A 25,975-nucleotide genomic window follows, 5' to 3' on the forward strand; every position below is an offset into this window, starting at 1 on the left:
TTTCGGGATGTTACTTCAATTCCAACACGTTGTAAAGGTAGGGTGCTATCGTCATTATTTTATCCATAGTACACATTATAGCTAACGACAAGGTCAAGTGTCCCCTCAATTAATATTTTTAATTTCTCCCAAGAGAAAATCAAAGTATGCTTATACATAGAGTAGTTGACAAAATGTATCTAAAATTTTGCCTGTGTTTAAATCAAAAAACATGTAGATAGTCAAATGCAGCAAAATCTTAGTTGTTGTTTAAATAAACATATATATATATAAAAGTACATATAAAAGTACATATTTTAACATGCTGAGACAGAGGAGATTCTAGCAAACCGTAACACCGGTATGTATAAAAGCAGCGGTGTTTTAGCTTGAGACTGACTCTGAGATTAGCCACAGGGTAGATTACACCAATCCTGTTAGTGCTGAATGGGATCCGAAGAATACACCTTCTGTTGATGAGATTATCAACAGTTAGTAAAGAGATTGTAAAGGATGAGTGAAGGTTGCCTGGTGTTCACATCTCTCTCCTACTCCCATGCACTCAAACAAACACACACACACACACACACACACACACACACACACACACAGCACACAACACACAGGTTGCGATCGCAGGGTAAAAAATCTAGTGGTTAGAGCATTGTTCCTAGGCACTGTAACTAAAACCCACTGGTTGCTTAACCCACTGATCGAATTAACCCAGAGCTGACAAATTAACCCACTGTTCCTAGGCAGTTAACCCACTGTTCCTAGGCAGTTAACCCACTGTTCCTAGGCAGTTAACCCACTGTTCCTAGGCAGTTAACCCACTGTTCCTAGGCAGTTAACACACTGTTCCTAGGCAGTTAACCCACTGTTCCTAGGCAGTTAACACACTGTTCCTAGGCAGTTAACACACTGTTCCTAGGCAGTTAACCCACTGTTCCTAGGCAGTTAACCCACTGTTCCTAGGCAGTTAACACACTGTTCCTAGGCAGTTAACACACTGTTCCTAGGCAGTTAACACACTGTTCCTAGGCAGTTAACCCACTGTTCCTAGGCAGTTAACCCACTGTTCCTAGGCAGTTAACACACTGTTCCTAGGCAGTTAACACACTGTTCCTAGGCAGTTAACACACTGTTCCTAGGCAGTTAACCCACTGTTCCTAGGCAGTTAACCCACTGTTCCTAGGCAGTTAACCCACTGTTCCTAGGCAGTTAACCCACTGTTCCTAGGCAGTTAACCCACTGTTCCTAGGCAGTTAACCCACTGTTCCTAGGCAGTTAACACACTGTTCCTAGGCAGTTAACACACTGTTCCTAGGCAGTTAACCCACTGTTCCTAGGCAGTTAACCCACTGTTCCTAGGCAGTTAACCCACTGTTCCTAGGCAGTTAACCCACTGTTCCTAGGCAGTTAACCCACTGTTCCTAGGCAGTTAACCCACTGTTCCTAGGCAGTTAACCCACTGTTCCTAGGCAGTTAACCCACTGTTCCTAGGCAGTTAACCCACTGTTCCTAGGCAGTTAACACACTGACTTGCCTAGTTAAATAAAGGTTAAAAAAAATGAAGAAAAAAAAATGTACGCACACAATCTCAAAGTAATAACATAATACAATACTGTTCATAGTAGAGAGGGGTGGAGTCAACGTCATAGTGTAGGGAGAGAGGGGTTGAGACAACGTCATAGTGTAGGGAGAGAAGGGTGGAGTCAACGTCATAGTGTAGGGAGAGAGGGGTTGAGACAACGTCATAGTGTAGGGAGAGAGGGGTTGAGACAACGTCATAGTGTAGGGAGAGAAGGGTGGAGACAACGTCATAGTGTAGGGAGAGAAGGGTGGAGACAACGTCATAGAATAGGGAGAGGGGTGGAGTCAACGTCATAGTATAGAGAGAGAGGGGTGGAGTCAGCGTCATAGTGTAGGGAGAGAAGGGTGGAGACAACGTCATAGAATAGGGAGAGGGGTGGAGTCAACGTCATAGTATAGAGAGAGAGGGGTGGAGACAACATCATAGTATAGGGAGAGAGGGGTGGAGTCAACGTCATAGTATAGGGAGAGAGGGGTTGAGACAACGTCATAGTAAAGGGAGAGAGGGGTGGAGTCAACGTCATAGTATAGGGAGAGAGGGGTGGAGTCAACGTCATAGTGTAGGGAGAGAGGGGTTGAGACAACGTCATAGTAAAGGGAGAGAGGGGTGGAGTCAACGTCATAGTATCGGGAGAGAGGGGTGGAGTCAACGTCATAGTGTAGGGAGAGAGGGGTTGAGACAACGTCATAGTATAGGGAGAGAGGGGTGGAGACAACGTCATAGTATAGGGAGAGAGGGGTGGAGACAACGTCATAGTATAGGGAGAGAGGGGTTGAGTCAACGTCATAGTATAGGGAGAGAGGGGTTGAGTCAACGTCATAGTATAGGGAGAGAGGGGTGGAGTCAACGTCATAGTATCGGGAGAGAGGGGTGGAGTCAACGTCATAGTGTAGGGAGAGAGGGGTGGAGACAACGTCATAGTATCGGGAGAGAGGGGTGGAGTCAACGTCATAGTGTAGGGAGAGAGGGGTGGAGTCAACGTCATAGTGTAGGGAGAGAGGGGTGGAGACAACGTCATAGTATCGGGAGAGAGGGGTGGAGTCAACGTCATAGTATAGGGAGAGAGGGGTGGAGTCAACGTCATAGTATCGGGAGAGAGGGGTGGAGTCAACGTCATAGTATAGGGAGAGAGGGGTGGAGTCAACGTCATAGTATAGGGAGAGAGGGGTTGAGTCAACGTCATAGTGTAGGGAGAGAGGGGTTGAGTCAACGTCATAGTATAGGGAGAGAGGGGTGGAGTCAACGTCATAGTATCGGGAGAGAGGGGTTGAGTCAACGTCATAGTATAGGGAGAGAGGGGTGGAGTCAACGTCATAGTATCGGGAGAGAGGGGTGGAGTCAACGTCATAGTGTAGGGAGAGAGGGGTGGAGACAACGTCATAGTATCGGGAGAGAGGGGTGGAGTCAACGTCATAGTATAGGGAGAGAGGGGTTGAGTCAACGTCATAGTATAGGGAGAGAGGGGTGGAGTCAACGTCATAGTATCGGGAGAGAGGGGTGGAGTCAACGTCATAGTATAGGGAGAGAGGGGTGGAGTCAACGTCATAGTATAGGGAGAGAGGGGTGGAGTCAACGTCATAGTATCGGGAGAGAGGGGTGGAGTCAACGTCATAGTATAGGGAGAGAGGGGTGGAGACAACGTCATAGTATCGGGAGAGAGGGGTGGAGTCAACGTCATAGTGTAGGGAGAGAGGGGTGGAGACAACGTCATAGTATAGGGAGAGAGGGGTGGAGACAACGTCATAGTGTAGGGAGAGAGGGGTTGAGTCAACGTCATAGTGTAGGGAGAGAGGGGTTGAGTCAACGTCATAGTGTAGGGAGAGAGGGGTGGAGACAACGTCATAGTATCGGGAGAGAGGGGTTGAGTCAACGTCATAGTGTAGGGAGAGAGGGGTGGAGTCAACGTCATAGTGTAGGGAGAGAGGGGTGGAGTCAACATCATAGTAGAGAGGGGTGGAGTCAATGTCATAGTATAAGTGGAGCCAATGTCACAGTAGAGGTGGAGAGGGGTGGAGTCAATGTCATAGTATAGACAGATGAAAGCATGAGGCAGGGAAATGGAAAGAAATGGAGGATCGAGAGAGAAATTGATTTAATACTGAGCTCAGTAAATGTGTCCTGTTGAGGGATTAGGTCTAAGTGACAAGCTAATACGGGTACCCACATTCAGGAGTGTGTGACGGGTGTCATGTTTATTGTTTGGCCTACATTTCTGGATGGGGGGGGGATCATCCGTTGTGATTTGTGCGTGTCAGTCTTACTCTGCTTACAGGTGCATTGTTCTCCTGACACTAACCTTCTCCCTCCATTAGTTTTATTGATCATTTTTCTATCAATCATCATAAAGGGTTTTACATTTCTGAAGGGCATGCAGTGTAGATGGATTGGGACATTTCTGCATTGTATACCTACCTACCTATTTCAACCATTGTTTCTTAGTAGGAGACATACTGTCAATAGTGCTGTAATTATAACATTACCCAGCTAGCTAGCTGTTAGTGGTCTTGTTTCGTATTATGTTCCGTTTATTTGATTAAAACACTCACTGAATTTGCTTTCCCGACTCTCAACGCATATCGTTACAGCATCTATTATTTGTGGGCCATCATTGTAAATAAGAATTGGTTCCTAGTTTGCTAATTTTCCTAATTTGTTCCTAACTGACCGGCACATTAGACAGCACATTACTCTCTCTGCTCGATGTGCAATTAAAGGGGAATTACACTCAAATCAAAATGTGTTTGTTTTCTACAAGACCTATAAAAAAGGTATTCTGGTGTGATTTAATCATTTACATGGACTCCAGCCAATGCATTGTTTCTCTATGAACGAGTGTCAATTTCAGAGTGAAAAACAAATCTAAAACCAGAAAAAATGTAACTGAGAAAAAATGATTTGGGAAAATATAAATTATATTGACAGAACATTGTGTACTACTTTCTCTTGTACACACTAAGGACCTGAGGAAGAGTTGCAGGGAGAGAAGAAGAAGAATGTGCCTATTCGAAGCTGGCTCACGCTAGAAAAGGTTAGAGACCCCTGGCTTAGGTAAACACATTCATTTGTTTTTATTGTGTCAGTGAGATTTCAAACAATTTGCTCTTCTGCTCTCTATCTATGGAATTAGTCCACTTCGCCACCAGGATGGAGTTAGCATGTCATGTTTTTTTTTGTTTTAAACTAACACAAAGCAGTTCATTTCAGCCTATTCAAACAGACCCCATTTCAAAGCACACATTAAGATCAAGTGTGACCAATAACACACTTAACAAGATAGAAGACATAGAGTGTTTTGTTGATGCTGACAACGGAATGTATATGTTATAAAATAACATTCTTAGAATGTTCTTTGAACATTATACTGTTTTTTTTATGGAAAGTTGTCTTAAATGTTCCGAGAACATGAATTTAAATATAACCATGAGGAAACCTGTAGAAAACATTATGTTGAAGTACTGAAATTCCCACAGAAGAACGTTCTCTGAACAATAAGTCATTACTTTACAAATAACGAAACGTTATAGGAAGGTTGTGTAATGGTTTTCCTCCTCTTCGTCTGAAGAGGAGAGGCGAGAAGGATCAGAGGACCAATATGCGGCGTGGTAAGTGTCCATGGTATTTATTTAAACACATAAAATGAACACTCCATACAAAAACAATAAACTTAACGTGAATAACCAAAACCGAAAACAGTACCGTGTGGTGTAAGACACGGAAACAATCACCCACAAACAAACAGTGAAACCCAGGCTACCTAAGTATGATTCTCAATCAGAGACAACTAACGACACCTGCCTCTGATTGAGAACCATACTAGGCCGAACACAGAAAAACAACCTAGACACACAAAACATAGAATGCTCACCCAACTCACTTCCTGACCAACTAAAACAAACAATTAACACAATAACTGGGGTCAGAACGAGACATGTTGTATGTAAAATAACCATGGGACAGCCACACTCTCGCCAAGCTCTAAGAAATGTATGGTTCTCAGAACATTATGTGCTAGCTGGGTATAGTCTTGTAATTATTACTCTATTGGTAGACTAAACTACAAATTATAGAATAGCTCCATCATCATCATACCTGTGTGTGTGTGTGTGTGTGTGTGTGTGTGTGTGTGTGTGTGTGTGTGTGTGTGTGTGTGTGTGTGTGTGTGTGTGTGTGTGTGTGTGTGTGTGTGTGTGTGTGTGTGTGTGTGTGTGTGTGTGTGTGTGTGTGTGTGTGTGTGATTAGGCCTATTGCATTGGTGTTGTCGGTTTGTGTTTTTCATTCAACCAACCAATCAGTCAGCCAAGCAAGCAAATAACTTCCTGTTAGGAGACCATGTTTTAGTTTGTTCAACCTTAGCTCAATATATACGTTACTTCTTAGTCCAAGGATATTACATGTTCTGTTTAAAGGGTGAACTGGCTCTGGAAGACAAAACAGTCAAATACTCTATCGAAACATGAATCAATTCTCAATTGCGGTATGGTTCTAGAAACATAAATCCCCCGACTTTCATATCACATCAAAATCTGCTTAACAGTAATATAAATGCAGCAAATTCAAAGATTTTTACTGAGTTAAATTAGGCCTTAATGTATGGATTTCACATGACTGGGTAGGGGTGCAGTCATGGGGCCTGGGAGGGCATAGGCCCACCCACTTGGCATCCAGGCCCAACCACTAGGGAGCCAGGCCCAGCCAATCAGAATTTGTTTTTCCCCACAAAAGGGCTTTATTAAAGACAGAAATACTCTTCAGCACTGCTCCTTGGATGATCCCGCAGGTGAAGAAGCCAGATGTGGAGGTCCTGGGCTGGCAGGTTTACACGTGGTCTGCGTTTGGGAGGCCTGTTGGATGTACTGTCAAATTCTCTAAAACGACAATGGAGTCATCTTATGGTAGAGAAATGAACATTAAATTCTCTGGTAGACATTCCTGCAGTCAGCATGCCAATTGAACTCTTCCCTCAAAACTTGAGACATATGTGGCATTGTGTCATGAGACATAACTGCACATTTTAAAGTGGCCTTTTATTGTCCCCAGCACAAGGTGCACCTGTGTAATGATCATGCTGTTTAATCAGCTTCTTGATATGCTACACCTGTCTGATGGATAGATTATCTTGGCAAAGGAGAAATGCTCACAAACAGGGATGTAAAACAAATTTGTACACAACATTTTAGAGAAATAGGCTTTTTGTGAATATGGAACATTTTCTGTGACATTTCATTCCAGCCCATGAAACATGGGACCAACACTTTACATGTTGCATTAATACTTTGTTAAGTAGTAGTAGTTGCAGGCAACAGTATTTTTCAGTGACAAAACATTTGTGATGTGAATCTTCCGTTTACACACAGGTGTTCGGAGACGCAGATAGCTAATTAGCACAGGTAGTCCCTTTTGTCTTCCGTAGAACAAGCGTTGTAAGTTCAAATCAAAAATCAAATCCAATCAAATGTATTTGTCACATACACATGGTTAGCAGATGTTAATGCAAGTGTAGCGAAATGCTTGTGCTTCTAGTTCCGACAATGCAGTAATAACCAACGAGTAATCTAACCTAACAATTCCAAAACTACTACCTTAAACACACAAGTGTAAAGGGATAAAGAATATGTACATAAAGATATATGAATGAGTGATGGTACAGAACGGCATAGGCAAGATGCAGTAGATGGTATCGAGTACAGTATATACATATGAGATGAGTAATGTAGGGTATGTAAACAAAGTGGCATAGTTTAAAGTGGCTAGTGATACATGTATTACATAAAGATGCAGTAGATGATATAGAGTACAGTATATACATATACATATGAGATGAGTAATGTAGGGTTGTTAGCAATGTAGCATTGTTCAAAGTGATGACAATAAAGGCCGTGTGGGTACCCTAACCCTATGAATCAAATCAAATGTAATTGGTTACAGTCACATATTTAGCAGATGTTATTGCAGGTGTAGCGAAATGCTTGTGTTCCTATCTCCAACAGTGCATTAGAATCTAAAAATACACTACAATACACTCATCTAAATGTAAAATAATGGAATTAAGAAATATATAAATGTCAGGACGAGCAATGTCGGAGTGACATTGACTAAAATACAGTGGAATAGAATACAGTATATACATATGAAATGAGTAAAGCAGTAAGTAAACAATATTAAAGTGACTAGTGTTCCATAATTAAAGTGGCCAGTGATTCCGTGTCTATGTCTATAGGGCAGCAGCCTCTAAAGCTGAGTAACCGGGTGCTTGCCGGCTATTTAACAGTCTGATGGCCTTGAGATAAAAGCTGTTTTTCAGTCTCTCGGTCCCAACTTTGATGTACCTGTACTGACCTCGCCTTCTGGATGAGAACAGGGTGAACAGGAAGTGGCTCGGGGTGGTTGATGTCCTTGATGATCTTTTTTGGCCTTCCTCGCTGATATGAAAGAAAAGGTACCACAGGTGATGCATGTTGATGTTGAGATCGAGCGTCGCGGCTCTTAACAAAACGCTGGGTTATGGGATGGATGTAACCTTGGTTTCAATGGGTCGCCAAACAACCTACGGGAACTCCTTCCCCTTCACAAGATGTGATGGAGACGCTTAATATCAAAGATGTTCACAGTCACGGCACACACTTACTGTACCCATGTGACCTGTCACTATAAAAGGCTGTGTGGTGTGACAGACTGTCTATTACTTCACTCGAACCCCACGGAGGTGGAAGAACAACATGAAAGCTTGGCGACTTGTAACTCTTCTCAGAGAACTGAGGTTACATCCGTAACCCAACGTTCTCTTTCGTTCTTGTAACCAAACGACCTATCAGAGGCTGTGTGAAAGAGGTTGTTTGGACAACCATTTAAATTAACCCAGATGAATCTCTGGGACGTCCTGTCACTATGGACGGGTCAGTAAAACATGGAAGGACAGCTTCAATGGGGGGCAGAACTTGTTGTCTCTCAAATACATTGTTACAGTTGTTGGTTAAAAATCAAATCAAATTTTATTTGTCACATACACATGGTTAGCAGATGTTAATGTGAGTGTAGCGAAATGCTTTAGCTAGCTAGCTAGGGAATTTTTGCATGTTAGCATTGACATGAAATCAGTCAAAACACCTCATAACAAGAAATGGTATCAAGAACAAGATTAAACTAGCTGAAACGAGTCACTTACGATTCCCCACATGGCAGTTTCTTATCATTGTTGGTAGCTATCTGGCCATCCAGAGCCGTGGCAGTTTCTTATCATTGTTGGTAGCTATCTGGCCATCCAGAACCGTGGCAGTTTCTTATCATTGTTGGTAGCTATCTGGCCATCCAGAACCGTGGCAGTTTCTTATCATTGTTGGTAGCTATCTGGCCATCCAGAACCACAACTCAAGCAGACTTTTAGGCTCCTGAGTGGCGCAGTGGTCTAAGGCACTGCATCTCAGTGCTAGAGGCGTCACTACAGACACCCTGGTTCAAATCCAGGCTGTATCACACCCACCCATGATTGGGCGGTGCACAATTGGCCCAACGTCGTCAGTTTTAGCCGGTGTTGGCCATCATTGTAAATAAGAAGTTGTTCTTAACTGACTTGCCTAGTTAAATAAAAAATAAAATAATTCTGCTCCCATTGAAGCTGTCCTTCCATGATTTACTGATGTTGTCAGCTGACCCGTCCATAGTGACAGAAAGGAAATTATTAGGACTCATCTCTTCAGTAAGTCCTATGATTGAGTGTAGTCTGGCACAGGAATGTGAAGGTGAATGGAAAGTCACTGGAGCAATGAACCGCCCTTGCTGTCTCTGCCTGGCTAGTTCCCTTCTCTCCACTGGGATTCTCTGCCTCTAACCCTATTACAGGGGCTGAGTCACTGGCTTACTGGTGCTCTTCCATACCGTCCCTAGGAGGGGTGCATCACTTGAGTGGGTTGAGTTACTGATGTGATCTTCCTGTCCGGGTTGGCGCCCCCTCTTGGGTTGTGCTGTGGCGGAGATCTTTGTGGGCTGAACTGCCTTTTCTCAGGATGGTAAGTTGGTGGTTGAAGGTATCCCTCTAGTGGTGTGGGGGCTGTGCTTTGGCAAAGTGGGTGGGGTTATATCTTGCCTTTTTGGCCCTGGGGTCTCTCGACCGCTCCTGTCTCAGCCTCCAGTATTTATACTGCAATAGTTTATTTGTCGGGGGGCTAGGGTCAGACTGTTATATCTGGAGTATTTCTCCTGTCTTATCCGGTGTCCTGTGTGAATTTAAGTATGCTCTTTTACTCTCTCTTGGAGGATTTGAGCCATAGGACCATGTCTCAGGACTACCTGGCCTGATGACTCCTTGCTGTCCCCAGTCCACCTGGCCGTGCTGCTGCTCCAGTTTCAACTGTTCTGCCTGCGGCTATGGAACCCTGACCTGTTCACCGGACGTGCTACCTGTCCCAGACCTGTTGTTTTCAACTCTCTAGAGACAGCAGGAGCGGTAGAGATACTCTGAATGATCGACTATGAAAAGCCAACTGACATTTACTCCTGAGGTGCTGACCATCCTCGACAACCACTGTGATTATTATTATTTGACCCTACTGGTAATCTATGAACATTTGAACATCTTGGACATGTTCTGTTACAATCTCTTCTCTGCTGCCTGTGACTGGAACGAATTGCAAAAATCGCTGAAGTTGGAGACTTTTATTTCCCTCACCAACTTCAAACATCTGCTATCTGAGCAGCTAACCGATCGCTGCAGCTGTACATAGTCTTATCGGTAAATAGCCCACCCAATTTTATCTACCTCATCCCCATACTGTTTTTATTTATTTACTTTTCTGCTCTTTTGCACACCAATATCTCTACCTGTACATGACCATCTGATCATGTATCACTCCAGTGTTAATCTGCAAAATTGTAATTATTTGCCTACCTCCTCATGCCTTTTGCACACAATGTATATAGACTCTCTTTTTTTTCTACTGTGTTTTTGACTTGTTAATTGTTTGCTCCATGTGTAACTCTGTGTTGTCTGTTCACACTGCTATGCTTTATCTTGGCCAGGTCGCAGTTGCAAATGAGAACTTGTTCTCAACTAGTATACCTGGTTAAATAAAGGTGAAATAAAAAAAATAAAAAAACCTGGCACAGCCAGAAGAGCCTGGTTCCTCTCTAGGTTTCTTCCTAGGTTTTAGCTTTTCTAGGGAGTTTTTCCTAGCCACTGTGCTTCTACACCTGTATTGCTTGCTGTTTGAGGTTTTAGGCTGGGTTTCTGTACAGCACTTTGTGACATCAGCTGATGTAAGAAGGGCTTTATAAATACATTTGATTTGATTTTGAAATTAAAAGGAAAACAACATGACAGTACATTTTTCATCAGAAGCAAATAATTAATAGCGGTCTCATTTATAGTTCTTAACTACATGCACTGTTGATATGTCCGTCACAAAACAAAACAAACATGAGCAGGGAGGGAGGGGGGTATTACCATATCACTTCTGCCTTGGTACACTCCCTCATTCTCTCACTGCAATGTCCACAAATGGCAGCTATTAGAATCCGCTAGCTATAATCTCAGTCACCTAAATGCTCAGTAAATGAACTCGTTGGGGGGGGATTAGCTAACATCCCACAAAGGATGCATTTCTTGCGGCTGTAATTCCCGAAAAGGGGGAGAAGAGGAAAAGAAGATAGAAAGTCTAAACCAAGATTGTTAAAAAAAATATACAAAAAAATCTGAATTGTTGGGCCTCACTGGGTAAGAAATCGATTAGTTAGCTTGCAAACTAGCTAGTTAGCTTAGCTGCTTAAGTAGTTAGCATCTGCTTCTCTCCGCAGTGGCCTCGAACGAGTCCGCGGCTTGTAGCACTACTGCTAGCTCCCCTGCTGCTTCTGTGGTCATGAAAAGATGCTTTTGTCTGAAAAGGAGGGACACTGTGCCGCGAGTAACAGTTAAGTCTATACGAGAGATTTAACGAGATGATGACACATTTGGAGTAATATATATGAATTGTATTGTTGATAATTCTGCTTTGCATAATTAACCTGCTAACGTAACTAGCTACCGGTGGTGCATGCTAACTTTGTCTTTCGTTGTCTTTTCTTTCGGAGCGAAAGATGCTAACGTTCGTTAGCTTGCTAGCTTTGTTTACAAACTTAATTAACCAGTTCTACTGTTACCATATTATGGCAAGCCGTGTTGGTTATTTTAATCGACTTTTAGTTACCTCGTTAGGTTAGAAATGTGAATGAACACGTTAGCTAAGTAACAAGCTAGCACTGGCTGTGTTCGTTAGCTGCCTGCCGATGTTTTGCTAACGTTAAGCTATGTGGCAATGTCAAGGACTCACACAATCAGCTAGCAAGCATTCTCTTACCAAAGAGTAACTTTCGCTGCGAGTTAGAAGCGTATGTCTTTCTACAGCCATATATATATATTTACTAACGTTACCTAGCTAATGAACTAACTATATTTATTTGGAGGAAGCTAGCTAGCTAGGTCTGTAGGTAGGCTAGGTTCCCAGTCAATACAGCAGGCCACTTATTTAGCTAGTTTCCTACACAGTGCAGTCAGTCATACAACATTGTTGTTTTTTTTCATCCAAGGAAATTGTGCTGGCTACACACCCAATGGAGATATTTACTCTCATGCACACCAAGCAAGGTATTCTGCAATCTTGTGCCTATTTGTTGGCAAGAAAGTGTATATAGATAAGCTATAATGGTATTCCTTTGCATGGCATTCGGGTCACTCAGAATATTGTTTAGAGGCCTCAGATAAAATAGTACACAGCCAAGAGATGCGGGCATTTACTCTTGAGTTGAGTGAGTCTACAGTTAAGTATAATTGCAGTTTAGTCTCAAACTCTTTGTATCAGCCACCTAACTTTTAAAAACAGAAATGCATACTTCTTCCTATCTAGGCCGATTGAATGTGATTGGCACATTTTGTAAACAGTTTTGTAAGAATTAAAATGTAATAGCCAAATTGGAGTCATTAAATTCGCAAAATGCAGGGATAGCTGGTGAATTCGTTTTTGGTCTGGTTTCTGTAGTCAGTGCTTGGTGCTCTGCCAAGGCATACAGAAAGCCTAGTTACTGTAACTTTCTTACTATATTAATTTGTTCTGGGATGTTGTTGCTGAATTTGTTCAGTTTGAAAGGTTTGATCATCTTTACTGTGGTGTAAGTGTTAACGTGTCCTACATGAGTTGGGCAAGGCTAAATGCTTGAGAACCATCTATGTGCCCGAAAAGTAATTCAAATCTGATGATGGACCTTGCTAATTTTAGCTGACACTTGTTCAGCAATTGATTGGATTTAGCCTCAGACATGATTCTTACATGAGGAGAGGGGAAGTTGTGCGTCTGGTAAGTCATTGTCCGGGATTACAAATGGGTAAATAAATATGAGTTACACATTGAAAGACCCCAATATACAGATTTTAAACAAAGTAGCCACTACTTTCAATGAAGATGTGTTGGTAGCCTCGGCCTTTTTGTTTGGAATGCCGAGACATTTTGGTATTCCTCCCCTTCCATCTTGCGTGTGGTAGTTTTCTTTATGTTAATTTTAATATGCGAGAGGAGGGAAGCTAAATGAAGAACTGGTTCTTGAGGAAGTGACCCATGATTTCACATACCTGCTTTGAGCTAAATGAGGAACTGGTTCTTGAGGAAGTGACCCATGATTTCACATACCTGCTTTGAGCTAAATGAGGAACTGGTTCTTGAGGAAGTGACTCATGATTTCACGTAACTGTTGTGGGAGCATAACATTTGGGTAGTTTCCATTTACTACAGTTGCCCAAGCAGTTGACGTAACACTTAAATTGATGTTTGTTTGAGTTTCTCTTCAGAAAAAGGGGGCAAGGAAGCCAATTGTTGGAAAGTCCTACTGTATTAGGGTATGTAGGCTGTTTTTGTTTTCTTCATGTGAGGACCAAAGCTAGCCTAATGCAAGCTGACTACTTAACTCGCTACCTATTCTAACTGTCCTTGCTCTCAAACTAATCTAGGCCTGTAAATGACACGTTCCAGGCTTTCTCTCTCTGTGTGTATGTGTGTGTGTGTCAAGTGTGTTCACTTGCTGTTCAGCTCCTGTTACTGTAAGCAGAGATACAGCGCCTGGATGGTCTCTGCAATCTTGGCAGTCGTGTTCCTCCCTGTCTCCTTAGCAATGTCTTTTTTCACAAGAGGAATTCAGATAGGACTCTGCTCGGCATGGACCTGCTTCGCCCCATTAGCAGCCACACATGTGAGTGGTATGTACATAGTGAACAACAGTGTAATGTGTGGCGACCATGGCTGGACCCCCCCTGCTTGTGCATGTATGGGTGAGTTGTGCATTTGAGCTTCTTGGCTAGCCCAGCGACCCACCTAACCTCTGCTGTTGATAAATGCTGGATTCCTACATGCTATACCAGGCACTATGCATTTGTTCTCACTGTTTAGGCACATGCTTGTGTGTACGGCTATGATGTCTGGCTTCTCCTGGTTCTGTGAATGAGTGAGTTAACTGGTTATACAGTAGCCTAATATATCTGTCACTGTCAGGTGCCACCAAGTCACCTGTCAGGTTGCTCTCTCTAGCCTGTCACCATCAGCTGCTTCAACTCCAGTGATTTGGGGGTGGGGGGGGGGTTTGTCCCCTCCTAAACCTGTGGTATACATTTCACATCAGTTGTTCCCTTTGCCTCAAACTGCTTCTGTTTACCTCACCAAGTTGACACAGCCTCTTTATGTCAGTTGTTTTGGCAAGGGAGCCTGGTAGCCAAGGAGATGCCAGGCGGGAGGGCCCCGGTTGCCTAGGTAGCTTCCAGAGTGTGTTCCCTGCTCTGTGCAAACTCCAGAGTTCAGCTCTCATTAATATGCTGCTATGTTTTGATGCCCCCCCACCCCAAGTCTGAATATTCAGCCCACTTAAAAAGAGAGGACAAAAGGGGAAACTCCAACATAAAGTATGTGAAATCCTATTGCCTGGAATGACAGCTGGGATGAAGTACTACCACAGGCATACAGTAGGCTTGTGCATCTGGACACTGCTTCGACAACTGACATGAAAAATAAACCTAGCCAAGTGTTCACAGTTCTTCTCCCTACATTCTCTTTTTCCCCTCCGTTACGTGTCTCAGTCAGATTGGATCTGACCACTCCCTCTACAGACACCAGCGTGCTGCGCACCCAAGCTCCCATTGGGTCTATAAGAAAGGATGGGATACACAAAGAAAACTGTAGACGAGCTACATTTCTACCAAATCATCACCGCTTTAACTCCAATTAAAAATGTACTGGTTTATAAAAGTAGGGAAATATGTGTTCCAACTAAGAGCTGTGGTTTTTGCAAACTGCTCTAGTGTGCCTTTTTTAGAATAGGTGACAACCCCCTCCCCCTAAACCTAGACAGGTTCCAGACTGAAATATGCAGCAAAAATGTTTTGAAGGCAAATATCGTTTTCATTTGTCAAGGAGCCTACATTGTTTCATGTTTAACAAAAGACCACCAAGATTAAACTCCCAAATCAAACGAAGGGCAAAAGAAACCACCAGATGTGGGTATCTACTGATTTAAAAAAAGGGGAAGAATATTGGCTTTCTAATGCTCTTTTTGTCTCAACTCCCATTTTGGTGAAGGCTAATAACAACCTGTTGAAAAGAGAGTAAACGGTGCACAGTGATATTGATGAGGAAGACACACTTGTTTCAGTAGCACAAGTCGCAGCTCAAATGGCACATACAGTCCTTCAGTTAGCAAATTACCTCAACTCACGAAGGCCATTGACAATGGCTGCATATCAACTGCTGTGATATCTGTAATCAGTGTATCCCCCCCCCCCCCCCCCAACTTTTAACCACAATAAACACAGAGCACTTTATATAAGATGCATATCCCCTCTTACTAATGTTACAGCGTTATTGCGTTAGGTAGACATATTTGTTGACATTTTCTCCCTTTACGATGATGATGATGATGATAATGATCGGGACCTGTTCGCAGGGCTTTAAATTAAAAATAAATATTGGGAGCAATGATGCGCCTAACTTAGTTATGAAAATCACAGAAAATATAAACAGAAAATATATTTTTAATTTGATTGAGATACAGCCTATATGAATTCGATCTAGGCTATGTTTAAAGCACGTGTTGTTCCCCCAAAACTAATATGTAACACACAAAAATATTATTTAACTATGAAAGCCTGCCCACCAAGATTAAACTCACAAAAAATATATTTGTTTACTATAAAAGCTAAAATGTTGATACGAATTTCTGTCATTGAAATATCATATTAGCTTTCTACATTGTATAAAAGCACTATTTTTCCTATTGCGATGCAGGTCATTGAAAATTGAACACGGTCCCTTTTTAAAACTGTAAAGTTTGAGTGATGACATGCAAGAAATCAGTCATTCATTCATTCATTCATTCATTGCTATTATCATTGATCTCCTGAAGAAGATATCCCCTTACTTTTCTCTGTGCCACCAGATGTTTGGATGTACTGCTAAAGTTCCCAGGTTGTTAGCTAGCTAGCCAATGAGGTAACGTGACTGAATAAAGTTAAAATAAATGGTTAACAAAGTCGATGCACGAGTAGCTTTTCTTAACTTCGTTGTTGGTTAAGGACTTTTAAGTACGCATTTCATTGTAAGGATGGATTCGGCGCATTTGACAAATACAATTTAGATTTTTATAGAACGACCCATAACATGGTTTATGAAAGTAAAATGCTTTCCTGGTTATCCGCTACTGCTATAGGAAGATAATGTTGCGCGGGTAATATGGGTCAGATCTTTTGAGCTGGTTGGGCTAGAAGCAAGCCGGTTCGCTGTAGAGTATGGTGTGAACATTGCGCTAACGAATCTGCACTTGCTTGTTTATCTAGGGCGCTCGGAAACAGCCGTACTGTGAAGCCTGACACAGAACCCAAACTGGCTGAGCGCGTGCGCCATCGTGCATACGTTTATTTTGTCCCCCGACACCAAACGCGATCAGGACACGCAGGTTAAAATATCAAAACAAACTCTGAAGCAATGACATTTAATTTGGGGACAGGTCAAAAAGCATTAAACCTTTATAGCAATTTAGCTAGTTAGCTTGCACTTGCTAACAAATTTGTCCTATTTAGCTAGCTTGCTGTTGCTAGCTAATTTGTCCTGGGATAAGAAACATTGAGTTGTTATTTTACCTGAAATGCACAAGGTCCTCTACTCCGACAGTTAATCCACACACAAAATGGTCAAACGAATCATTTCTTGTCATCTTTCCTCCTTCTAGACCTTTTATTCTCTTGACTTTATAATTGCGATTGGCAACTTTAATAAATTAGGTGCATTACCGCCACCGACCTCGTTCGTCTTTCAGTCACCCAGTGGGTATATCCAATGAGGAGATGGCACGTGGGTATCTGCTTCTATAAACCAATGAGGAGATGGGAGAGATCTGCATCAGAAATAGAACTGACTTCTATTTTAGCCCTTGGCAACGCAGACGCTCGTTGGCGCACACGAGCAGTGTCGGTGCAATAATTGAATAACATAGCTTTCTACATTTATTTTGCAGCGAACAGTGTAGGCAGCTTGTTATGCCCGTTTTACATCATGACGTATTTCATTACGTACAGGGGTAAAAAAATATATATTTTTATGTTATTTTCACTCTACTGAACAGACAAGTGTAGTATTTGTAATGCAAGATGGAGGAGAGACTGTCTCTCGTCAAAGATCACATTTATTTTGGAAGTTTGCAAAATTACCTTTTTCATTCACAACAGGATAAATATATTGTTTCAGGTGATAATAAAACATGTTTTGTTACTTGTTTCTCTAAGAGCAGCTAGCTTGCTAAAAGCTAGGCTAGGTTGAAGATACCATTGTAGCTAGTGACCACCATCCAATAATTGTAATTTTTTTTAAACGTCGTTATCATCACAATAAGCTTAAACGGGAGACAACGGTCAATATAATTGGCTGAACAGCCAATGTGTATTATTTTTAACATTACTATTAAAATACACTAGTACTCGTATAGGAATGGGTAACTGTTTACAAGTTGCTAGCTATCCCATAAAGCCATAATCGAAAACCATTTTTTTTTCTGTGGTAAGTACCTGTTCTTCAATGTGATCTGGCTGGACTGAAGATGAAGGGAACAAAATGTAAGTATGCAGTGTCTGTCTCGCAACGCAGCCTTCAACCGCCGTTACGTTTCCACTCCGTTGTGGACGTCTCCATTGACATGCAGGACATCCGACGCAACGAAATGGGAGTGCTTATGGGTGTTAGTGCTCCCAAAATAAAACTTCTGGTCGCCCAGGAACATATTTTGTCGCACTTTAGAGCCCTGCCTGCTAGTTGTAGTTGTGTGATAATGTGGGGAGAGATTAAACTTTTTTAATGTTTAAACCGTCACACCCAGACTGTCAGGTCCTCCATTCCATGTCCTATCTGTGAATCAGTGGAACACGTTATTGCTGCGCTGTTCGAGGCAGTGTTCTTTGCAATCTCTCATTATGCCAAGCATTTACAAAGCAATCTGATTCTGTTTGTTATTAAGGAGGCCAGGTTACCCTTTTTACCTCTGAGTAATTTCTGTCCGGAGCATTGGAATCAGCTTTTCCTTAATACATGGCATGACCAAGGTTGTTTCTCCAACAATCCAACTAACATTTTCTCTTGTTTTGTTAACCAGCATTTGATCAAGTTTGCTTTCAGATAGACATCAGTGAAATCCTGCTGGTCTTGTCTGTTAGGCAGTGGTAAATGGTCATAATCAGGCCACATCCTCTCTGTGAAAGTGAGCTCTTCTCCGCTGACGAGGTCAAAACTAGTACCCTGTCCCCTCCTACTCATATTTGTTGCACTGTTGTGTCTGCAACTGGTGAGATGGTGTTCAAACATGTCCAGGTGCCGTTTGGCTCTAGTGGCTTTAGGTGCCTGTCTGGAACATAGGATTTAATGTTCTATTCGTTGTTTCTGAGGTGCTGTCGTGAATCTTTGTTTTGTTGTATGAAGTCAGATTTTAGAATGAGGCTGTGGGATTCTGTGGTCTGCACAGAGGAAGGGCGCAGTGTGTGTAAGGGCCTCGGTGATCTATTTGTCAGTGCAGACTGTTGAGACCAAAGATTAATGTGATTTTGGATCAAATTTCTCTTGGTTTGAAACCTCTCTGCTGAATTGAGGAGAAGCAGAGAGAATAGTGTGATCCAAATATTTTTTTGTTGTTGTAGTTTTTATCATTTCAAAATGCTCAAACAGTAACTTCAGAAAGTATGCACTGCACACCATCGACTTTTTCTACATTTTGTTGTTTGACAGGCTGAATTTAAAATGGATTACGTTTAGATTTGTCACTGGCTGGCCTACACACAATATCCCCATAACGTCAAAGTAGAGTTTTTCAATATTTGTACAAATGAATTAGAAATTAAAAGTCTTCGATGTCTTGAGTCAATAAGTAGTCAATCCCGTTGTTATGGCAAGCCTAAGTAAGTTGAGGAGTAAAAATGTGTACCAAGTTATATATAAATTGCATGTCAATAATAGTGTTAAACATGATTTTGACTACCTCATCTTTGTATCCCACACACATAATTATCTGTAAGGTCGAGCAGTGAATTTCAAACACAGATTATACAACAAAGACCAAGGAGGTTTTCCAATGCCTCGCAAAGAAGGGCACCTATTGGAAGATGGGTGTAAAAATACAAAAGCGGACATTGAAAATCCCTTTGAGCATAGTGAAGTTAATTACATGTTGGATAGTGTATCAAAACACCCAGTCATTACAAATATACAGGCGTCCATCCCAACTCAGTTGCCGGAGATGAAGGAAACCGCTCCAGTAATTCACCGTGAGGCCAATGGTGACTTTAAAACAGTTACTGAGTTTAATGGCTGTGATAGGAAAACAATTAGGATGGATCCACAACATTATAGTTAAACCACAATACTAACCTAATTGACAGAATGAAAAGGACACTTTTATACAGGATAAAAAATATTCCAAAACATCCATCCTGTTTGCAACAAGGCACTAAAGTAAAACTGCAGAAAATGTGGTAAAGCAAGTCACTTTTTGTCCTGAGTACAAAGTGTTATCTTTGGGGCAAACGCAACACATTACTGAGTACCACTCTCCATATTTTCAAGCATAGTGGTGGCTGCATCATGTTATGGGTATGCTTTTAATTATTAAGAACGAGTGAGTTTTTCAGGATAAAAAAATAAACGCAATAGAACTTAGCACAGGCTACATCCTAGAATAAAACCTGGTTCAGTCTGCTTTCCACTAGACACTGGGAGATGAATTCACCTTTCAGCAGTACAATATACCTAAAACATAAGGCCAAATCTACAGTGGAGTTGCTTACCGAGAAGACGGTGAATGTTCCGGAGTGTCTCAGTTACAGTTTTGACTTAAATCTGCTTGAAAATATATGGCAATACCTGAAAATGGTTGTCTAGCAATGATCAACAATCAATTGTGACAGAGCTTGAAGAATTTTGAAAAGAATAATGGGTAAATATTGTACAATCCATTGCTGCCAAACATGATTCTAAATATGTTCACTTTGTCATTATGGGGTATTGTGTGTAGATGGGTGAGAGAAACAAAAATCCATTTGAATCCAATCAGGCTGTAACATGACAAAATGTGGAATTAAGTCAATAAGGGTGTAAACACTTTCTGAAGGCACTGTATAATGACTCTCACTGCCTGGTCTAACAGTGGGCTAATTCCAATCCCCTTAATGTAAAATGGGATCATCATTCTATGAACCTGCTGCTGGTTCAACACTCCAATTGAATAATTTATTCTGTGGTTGATCTTCATAATGGTAATGGCAGTTCGCTTTCTCTCACACTGTCTCTTGTCAGGTTTATTTATTTTAAATTAGAAAATGGTCTTTGGATGTGATTCAACCATTGACATGGACATCACATTTTAGTTCTCTATGAATAATTGTAAAATTGAGAGTAAAAAATAAAATAAAAATATATACAGAGAAGATCATACTGGAAAATACAAAGACTGCCTATTTAAAAGCTAGGAAAACATTTTATGAGTAGCTCGTGACATGTTTCATAATTTTTAAAGTAGCCCTCATGCTAGAAAAGGTTGAAGACGCCCCCCCCCCCCCGTAATCTTTAACCACAGACAGTGTGTCTTGCTACTAGTCCATAACCATAGATCTGTGCTTAGGGGCAACTTTTACATTAGTCCTGTTTTCGCTTGACCTTTTCAGCCCAATCAGACAGTTCTTGAGGCATTGAACTCTAGCTGTTTTTTTCTCTTCCCTTCCTCAGAACTGTCCCATGATGCCTGAGGTTCGGGAACTCTCAGACGCCCTGCCGGAGTTGCCCATGGACCCCATCACTGGTGTAGGGGTGGTGGCCTCGCGAAACAGAGCGCCTACTGGCTATGATGTGGTGAGTACATCACGGAGGTGCAGGACTCAGGAAAGATGTGTTAATTAAAAAGAATATCAAATCAGCCTGTTTGATGAAGGATTAGCCCACACAAGCTATTCTTGATGTTGGCTTGTGATGCATATCACACATTTATTGCGTTTATTCTTACCCTGATGTAGGCTTATACAGTTGAAGTCGGAATATTACATACACTTAGCTTGGAGTCATTAAAACTCGTATTTCAACCACTCCACAAATTTCTTGTTAACAAACTATAGTTTTGGCAAGTCGGTTAGGATATCCACTTTGTACATGACGCAAGTAATTGTTCCAACAATTGTTTACAGACAGATTATTTCACTTATAATTCACTGTATCACAATTCCAGTGGGTCAGAAGTTTACATACACTAAGTTGGCTGTGCCTTTAAACAGCTTGGAAAATTCCAGAATGGCTTTAGAAGCTTCTGATAGGCTAATTGACATAATTTGAGTCAATTGGAGGTCTACCTGTGGATGTATTTCAAGGCCTACCTTCAAACTCTATTTGCTTGACATCATGGGAAAATCTAAAGAAATCAGCCAAGACTACAGAAAAAAAATTGTAGACCTCAACAAGTCTGGTTCATCCTTGGGAGCAATTTCCAAACGCCTGAAGGTACCACGTTCGTCTGTACAAACAATAGTATGCAAGTATAAACACCATGGGAACACGCAGCCGTCATACCGCTCAGGAAGGAGACGCGTTCTGTCTCCAAGAGATGAACGTACTTTGGTGCGAAAAGTGCAAATCAATCCCAGAACAACAGCAAAGGACCTTGTGAAGATGCTGGAGGAAACAGGTACAAATGTATCTATATCCACAGTAAAAACGAGTCCTATATCGACATAACCTGAAAGGCCGCTCAGCAAGGAAGAAGCCACTGCTCCAAAACAGCCATAAAAAGTCAGACTGCGGTTTGCAACTGCACATGGGGACAAAGATCATTCTTGTTTGAGAAATGTGTCCTCTGGTTTGATGAAACAAAAATAGAACTGTTTGGCCATAGTGTCCATTGTTATGTTTGAAGGAAAAGGGGGAGGCTTGCAAGCCTAAGAACACCATCCCAACCGTGAAGCACGGGGGTGGCAGCATCATGTTGTGGGGGTGCTTTGCTGCAGGAGGGACTGGCGCACTTCACAAACGAGATGACATCATAAGGAAGGGAAATTATATGGATATATTGAAGCAACATCTCAAGACATCAGTCAGGAAGTTAAAGCTTGGTCGCAAATCGGTCTTCCTAATGGACAATGACCCCAAGCATAATTCCAAAATTGTGGCAAAATGGCTAAAGGACAACACAGTTAAGGTATTGGAGTGGACATCACAAAGCATGTGCGAGCAAGGTCTACAAACCTGACTCCGTTACACCAGCTCTGTCAGGAGGAATGGGCCAAAATTCACCCAACTTATTGTAGGAAGCTTGTGGAAGGCACTCAAAACGTTTGATCCAATTTAAGCAATTTAAAGGCGATACTAATTGAGTGTCTGAACTTCTGACCCACTGGGAATGTGATGAAAGAAATAAACGCTGAAATAAATCATTCTCTCAACTATTATGCTGATATTTTCACATTCTTAAAATAAAGTGTGACCCTAATTTACCGAAGACAGGGACTTTTTACCAGGATTAAATGTCAGGAATTGTGAAAAACTGAGTGTAAATGTATTTGTTTAAGGTGTATGTAAACTTCCGACTTCAACTGTAGGTAGGGATGTCACAAGTCACAGATTTTTTTTCTAATGTTTAAGATGCAAGTGCATCGGATCCCAAACCAATGCAAATATAGAATGCATTGGTCTTAATTCTTCTTGAACTGCACTGTTGGTTAAGGGCTTGTAGTAAGTAAGCATTTCACCGTCATGTCTACACTTGTTGTATTCAGCGTGTGTGTGTGACAAATAAAGTTTGATTTGATTTCAATATATATTTATTTATTTATTTATTTTAGCTCATTACCGTCTTTCTGGCTTCTGAAAATACCTAATCTTTTGTGACAACTGATATGTCCTCTCTCCTTCGGTGTCAAACTGCATGTACCTGTGTTAAGTCATTAGTCTACAAATAGTTTTGCCTAACAACCCCAGGCAATGTCAGTAGCCTTGTCAAACTGCCCAGCTTTGCACCGAGGCCTAACTCATAGTGTGCCCAAGTTGAACTGGAGAAGTTTGCAGGTGCAAGTTTACATGGACACAGGCTCACACTGCAGGGTGGATGGGCAGCAGAAAGTCTAGCCCTGTGGGCACTTGGGAAGGCAGGAGTTTGTTTGTGAACTCAGCAAAGCTCAAACCAAACATTGGACTAGCGTAGGCTGGAGGGCATCTATCGCATGCCTTCCTTTACCAACAACAACGGTATCTCCTCCCTGGGTATGGAGAAATTTATAAGAAAATTGACTGTTCGATTACAGTGCAGCCTTTGATATTATTGACTATAACCTGTTGGAGTAAAAAATCTCAATTTTCAAAATATGCTTTTGAAAGACTTTTCAACCTCTGCCATTTTCATCGTAGATTCCGAGCTATCGATCCAATAGAACTGTTATTTTTTTTATAATGGGAAGCTTCTCTAATGTCAAACATGTAAAGTGTGGTGGCAGGTGACTTTTGCGCAGAGCAGCTCTCTAGGCCCTCTGTGTGTCCATGTCTTCTGATGATGCAACCATATAAGCATCAGCAACCACAGCTAATGAAATCACTGAAATCCTTAACAAAGAGTGGCAGTTTTTTTTTTTAATAGGTGGCCAGTAATAAACTGGTCCTGAACATCTCTAAAACAAAGAGCATTGTAATTGGTACAAATCATTCCTTAAGTGCTAGACCTCAGCTGAATCTGGTAATGAATGGTGTGGCAGTGGAACAAGTTGAGACTAAATTACTTGGTGTTGCCTTAGATTGTAAACTGTCATGGTCAAAACATATAGATTCAATGGTTGTAAAGATGGGGAGAAGTTTGTCCGTAATAAAGAGATACTTTCACCACACTCCAAAAAGCGAGTCCTGCTCTAGTTATATCTGACCTTGATTATTGTCCAGTCGTGTGGTCCAGTGCTGCAAGGAAAGACCGACATTAGTTAAGCTGCAGCCGGTCCAGAACAGAGCGGCACGTTTTGCTCTTCATTGTAATCAGGGGGCTGATGTAAATACTATGCATTTCAGTCTCTCTTAGCTAAGAGTTGAGGAGAGACTGACAGCATCACTTATTTTTATAAGAAACATTAATGTGTTAAATCCCTAATTGTTTGCATAGTCAACTTACACACAGCTCTGACACACACACTTACCTCACCAGATATGCCACGAGGGGTCTTTTCACAGTCCCCAAATCCAGAACAAATTCAAGGAAGCGTACAGTATTATATTGAGACATTATTGCATGGAACTCTGTTCCATCTCATATTGCTCAAATGAACAGAAAACATGTTTGTTTTTTGTTTTTACAGATAATGCAACACCTCGCAGCACAACGCCTCTCCCCTATTTGACCCAGATAGTTTGTGTGTATACATTGATATGTTGGCTACGTGTGCCTTGAAAAAAAATGTATTTAATTCTGTCCTTGTCTATTAATTATCTGTATTATGTCATGTTTTGTGTTGGACCCCGGGAAGAGTAGCTGCTACTGCAACTTGTAATAGGGATCCTGCTAAAATACCAAATATGGAAATTAAATTCAGCATTTTGCACTTCTGTAACTATTGACAAGTTAGTTTCTGTTCTGAATACACATCGTTAAACATTCCTTTATGTTCCCCGAGTGCCCTCCAGCCTCGTTCCCCGAGTGCCCTCCAGCCTCGTTCCCCGAGTGCCCTCCAGCCTCGTTCCCCGAGTGCCCTCCAGCCTCGTTCCCCGAGTGCCCTCCAGCCTCGTTCCCCGAGTGCCCTCCAGCCTCGTTCCCCGAGTGCCCTCCAGCCTCGTTCCCCGAGTGTAGTCATTGACTCAGGCTTGCCATTGATGGTCACGCTCTCCTTCTCACCATCTCAAAGGAAAGGCACCTGCTGACTCATTGCCACGGAGAAGAGACTAATTTCTGTGTGCGGGCAGATGGCGCAAAGCCACGACCCGATGTCACGAAAGTCTGGGAGTGGCGCATGGATCCGAATATCCCCCAAGATTCTAACAGCTTGTGATTGGCTGTTGGCCATCGTTACCAGCTGCCACAGTGAACCCTTCCCTAGTAACAGTTCTTCTCAGCCTGGTCCTCTGCTGCTTGGGATTTCCATTCTTGGGAGGCCCCAAGATGTGAATTTCTAACACAGATTCAACCACAAATACCGTGGAGGTTTTCCAATGCCTCGCAATATAAAAAGCAGACATTGAATGTTCCTTTTGAGTATGGTGTATGGTGAGTATTAATTACTTTTTGAGTATTAATTACACTTGTATGTTTCCTAAAACCCAGGCACTTTCTCTCTTTCTCCTTCCATTTATGGTCCTTGCCAGTTGGTTAGTAGTACTCGGTCCATTAACTGGTGTATGGTGAGTATTAATTACTTTTTGAGTATTAATTACGCTTTGGATGGTGTATCAATACACCCAGTCACTACAAAGATACAGGTGTCCTTCCTAACTTAGTTGATGGAGAGGAAGGAAACTTCCCCATGAGGCCAATGGGGACTTTAAAACAGTAACAGAGTTTAATGGCTGTGATAGGAGAGAACGGAGGATGGATCAATAACATTGTAGTTACTCCACAATACCAACCTAATTGACAGAGTGAAAAGGAAGCCTGTACAGAATAAAACATATTCTGAAATATGCATCCTATTTGCAACAAGGCACTAAAGTAATACTGCAAAAAATGTGGCAAAGCAATGTTTGTCTAGCGATGATCAACAATCAATTTGACAGAGCTTGAAGATTTTTTTTAAAATAATGTCAAATGTTCCACAATCCAGGTGTGTAAAGCTGTTAGACTTACCCAGAAAGACTCACCGCTGTAATCACCGTTGTGAGACCTTCAGTTTGTGATCAACAGATGCATAGCTGTATTTCCAGT

At 41.8% G+C, this 25,975-nt stretch overlaps 1 protein-coding gene across 8 annotated transcripts in view; it reads left to right on the forward strand.

The window, feature by feature from the left end:
• Nucleotides 1-11,013: 11,013 nt before the first annotated feature.
• The window catches only part of mvb12ba (multivesicular body subunit 12Ba), a 37,408-nt gene continuing 22,446 nt past the window's right edge, over nt 11,014-25,975 (forward strand). Inside the window, exons 1-3 of one of the 8 annotated variants that reach the window (XM_064943574.1) lie at nt 11,014-11,279; nt 11,360-11,472; nt 20,830-20,952. In XM_064943574.1, coding sequence (XP_064799646.1) covers nt 11,422-11,472; nt 20,830-20,952 — 174 coding nt within the window. In that variant the 5' untranslated portion in view covers nt 11,014-11,279; nt 11,360-11,421. Of the gene's footprint in view, nt 11,280-11,359; nt 11,473-13,300; nt 13,428-13,597; nt 13,857-20,829; nt 20,953-25,975 lie in introns of those variants that run through there. The other 7 variants (XM_064943572.1, XM_064943573.1, XM_064943577.1 and 4 more) reach the window with 7 other exon arrangements.

Source organism: Oncorhynchus masou, chromosome 28 (genome assembly GCF_036934945.1).
Source record: "Oncorhynchus masou masou isolate Uvic2021 chromosome 28, UVic_Omas_1.1, whole genome shotgun sequence".
In the NCBI taxonomy this organism is placed as follows: Eukaryota; Metazoa; Chordata; class Actinopteri; order Salmoniformes; family Salmonidae; genus Oncorhynchus; species Oncorhynchus masou.